At 32.3% G+C, this 3,330-nt stretch overlaps 1 protein-coding gene across 1 annotated transcript; it reads left to right on the forward strand.

Moving 5' to 3' along the window:
- Nucleotides 1–201: 201 nt before the first annotated feature.
- LOC149488682 (uncharacterized) lies at nt 202–1,963 on the forward strand. The gene is made up of 3 exons (XM_089695271.1): nt 202–231; nt 644–878; nt 1,165–1,963. Exons 1-3 carry the CDS (start codon nt 202–204, stop codon nt 1,818–1,820), a joined length of 921 nt encoding a protein of 306 aa, XP_089551397.1. The 3' UTR covers nt 1,821–1,963.
- The last annotated feature ends 1,367 nt before the right edge of the window (nt 1,964–3,330 follow it).

The raw sequence follows: 3,330 nt of genomic DNA on the forward strand, positions 1-3,330 counted from the left end.
TGAGATCGCAGGCAAAGCTGTAGACAGAAAGCTAGTAATAATATATAAATCGCGTCTAATGTCTTGTTATTTATTTAATTTTTAAAACTCGGTTAAAATCAACCAAGAAAATACAATACTGTCTGTACTATGCTTAACATATTCAGTGACCCGTCACGGTCCGTTTTGTGTGAACTTAACGTTGCTCGTTCAGTCCAACACATGATGGCATCTCAACTCGGATTGCTTAGCGTGAGTAAACAATTTCCTCTTTAGTATTTTCTAGTGTTTGATTTTATGCGAGCATACATTTAGAAATTAAAGACTTCAACGGATTTTTAATAAATTTCCCCGTGACCAGGCTCGCTGCAATGTGTGTTAAACGTCAGGATAGTAATTTAAAGAATAAATAGCGTTTGAAATAAGTTAGTCTTTCATTTCTGAATTTTTCTCTTTTTTATGTATGAAAATATTGTTTAAAGTGCTTCTTAAAATTCTTAGATTATGTCAATTGATTTCAAATAGTTATCTTTCTTCAGAGATAAAAATCTTTTCATAACGTTCACCTGTAATATATCGCAGATTTTTATAAAATGATTTAATAAAACAGGTGTTGCATTGGTTGCGTGTCAAATTTTAATAATATGTACATTTTTAATTTCAGATGTTTTTCTTAACAGTCACTTGCGAGTTTATCTCCGACAATGGCTGGACTCCCATATCAAGAGAAAAGGCGGTTAATCCGGGAAATTTCATTAAAACACAAGTTTACGGGAATTCCCAAACAGACTGGCATAGTGACGCGGACTCAACATTTACCGGAGAGAATATTAAATTACCTGATAACCGTGAAATGTATGAAGGCTTTTATCCTAGAAATCTGGATGTACATAGAAAAGGTAACCCAATAATTTAATACAAGAAATCAAATACATATTCCTTAAAAAAACTTAATATTTTTATAATCATGTTTTTTGTAATTATAAAATCAACCACATTGCGTCAATTTTAATAAAATTGTTATTATTGATGGATTGGATATTATAATACTCTGGACTGTTATAGTATCCACTACATCAGGATAGGATATAAATTAATTTTCATATTTTGAAATAAAAAACAACTTCGTTTCCACACAAAATTATTTTTATTTAGATACTAACAATTTCTATCGTGACATTACAGATGTACTGCCTCATAAAAACTCCGATGAAATAGATGACAATTCTTTTGAACATCGAATCACCACAGAAATACCTTTTAAATTAAACATTGGAAGAACTGAAACACTCAGAAGAAAAGCAAAGAAAATGAACGATCAAAATTATTCCGCTAAAGAAAATCTTATAGAAGACATTGACGCGAACGAAGAAACATTTAAAATGGACAACAGCAAACCAAGTAATATTAAGTATGCAATCACAGAGAACGTGGACGATGACGTCATAGCAGAAAGTAGCATTGACGAGGACTTTCCCCCACTTAAAGAAGTACCTCGAAACAACCCAACAGATGACTTCATTAAGATTCTTGCTAACTATAACATAAGAAGTAGTGACAGGCTCCCGAATTACGCTCTCTCAAGGCAGAACAGTCGCCATTCCAATAAATTTATTTACATGCCGCTACGGATAGCAGAAGGGTTTAATAGCCCTAATCACTTGTTAGTAGACCCTTTGCTAGCAGTATTTCTGTCGAACTATGGTTATTATCTACCAGGCCTGTACGGTATTACGGGGAACTACCGGAATCTGTACGGGTATGTCGCTGCCAATAATATCCATAACAACCAGCCCTTTGGTTCTTACAAAATTTATTCGGATACAGATTCTTCTCATTAGTATGCGGCAAAGTATTTTAAGCTAATCAACTTTTAGTGATAAGGCCGCTAATTGTGTTACATCAATAATTTAGAATATTATTTCGTGTATATTTTAGTCCTAGTACATTGTGCAATGCAAGGTAAAATAAATAATTTATTAATGAAAAAGTAATTTTAAATTCGACTCCTATAGAACATGAGTACCTATAATCAATCTTATAGTCATAAGAACAAAAATTTCATTACAAAAGATTTGTGCAAATTTAAAGTTTAAATCTGGCAAGCGTTTCGAGTTCATTCTAGTATTTTAGTCCGGATGAAATTATGTGCTAGTTAGGTCCTGGACGCATTCCAGTGCTCCTACGACTTGGCTACGTGCATTCTTTTCTTTGATTTGCTATCTTTAAAAGTGTTTTATGTTCCTTTAAAAAGTATCTATTATATCAAGACTCTTGAGGTATTTGGAATTGCAGATAGACAACTTCGATTGTAGTTGCTGTATCTATTGTCTTGTTGTTCTGGGTGCTGGAGCCTGGAGATTCATTGGACTGATTTGTTTCAACTTCTGCGTTCTGTGTTTGTAAAAACTAAATAACAGTTTAGCTGCACATTGTCATTGTATCGCTCTATCATTGGTCAACTGAACCTGAAAACTATAGACTGCTGCATTATAAACACGTATCAATAGTATGGCGGCTTGTTGCTGCAGTAAATGACTGAAAAAGAAGCCATTTAAAATATGTGTCAACTCAAAACGACATCCATTGACTACCTAATATTTATTATAACAAAATATTAGTTAGTTATATAAAATTTTTATGTAGCTTATAATTTACTAACTTCGCCGCGGCTTCGTCCGCGTGGTGTAAAACATAACAAATTGTTTAGATAATAATATTAAAACCTTGCTCTAGAATCAATCACTCTATCTGTTAAAAAATCGATTCAAAGCCCTTTGCGTAGTTTTATAGATTTAAGCATACATAGGGACGGAGAGAGCGACACTTGTTTTACACCACGTCGTTTTTTAGCAAATCATGACGGGAAATCCGATTTTCATTAAAAAAGCTGTCTAGCTGATTCTATTAACGATCTGCTATAGGTACAATAGAGAGGGGATAGCTATGCACTAGACCGAAAAATGCAGTTACTCGCCAATATTTCTTTTTGCTATTCCGTTTAACTTAGGTACCGTGGTATTTTTGCGATTCGTTCGGTACATTTTGAAATTGGGGATTTTATTTAATATTTATATTAGTATGAACTTTTTTGATTAGTATTTGATTCTTCGCAAAATCAAATTGCTATTTTTGTAAAAATATAGGTTTTTATTATAGTTTTAATTTTCAAAATAAAATGTTCTTGAATTCCTGGTAAAAAATTAAACGACATCTTTGTATAAATAAAAATACAGAAAAATTAAAAACAAAGTAACTACTTACAACAATAGGTAAAAAAGGGTAACTACTACCTACCTATTATAAATGAGCATATACATTAATTTAGTTTATAACCCCAATATAAATAAA

This window comes from Colias philodice, chromosome 5 (genome assembly GCF_061535455.1).
Source record: "Colias philodice isolate Cphi_HAF_F1 chromosome 5, ilColPhil1 Martin Lab GWU primary, whole genome shotgun sequence".
Taxonomy (NCBI): Eukaryota; Metazoa; Arthropoda; class Insecta; order Lepidoptera; family Pieridae; genus Colias; species Colias philodice.

Excerpts from the sequence above, each read along its gene's own strand:
- LOC149488682 (XM_089695271.1), top strand. The coding sequence starts at position 202 with ATGATGGCATCTCAACTCGGATTGCTTAGC. Across the intron at positions 232-643 it reads CTCAACTCGGATTGCTTAGC|ATGTTTTTCTTAACAGTCAC; the intron begins GTGAGTAAACAA and ends TTTTAATTTCAG. Across the intron at positions 879-1,164 it reads TCTGGATGTACATAGAAAAG|ATGTACTGCCTCATAAAAAC; the intron begins GTAACCCAATAA and ends GTGACATTACAG.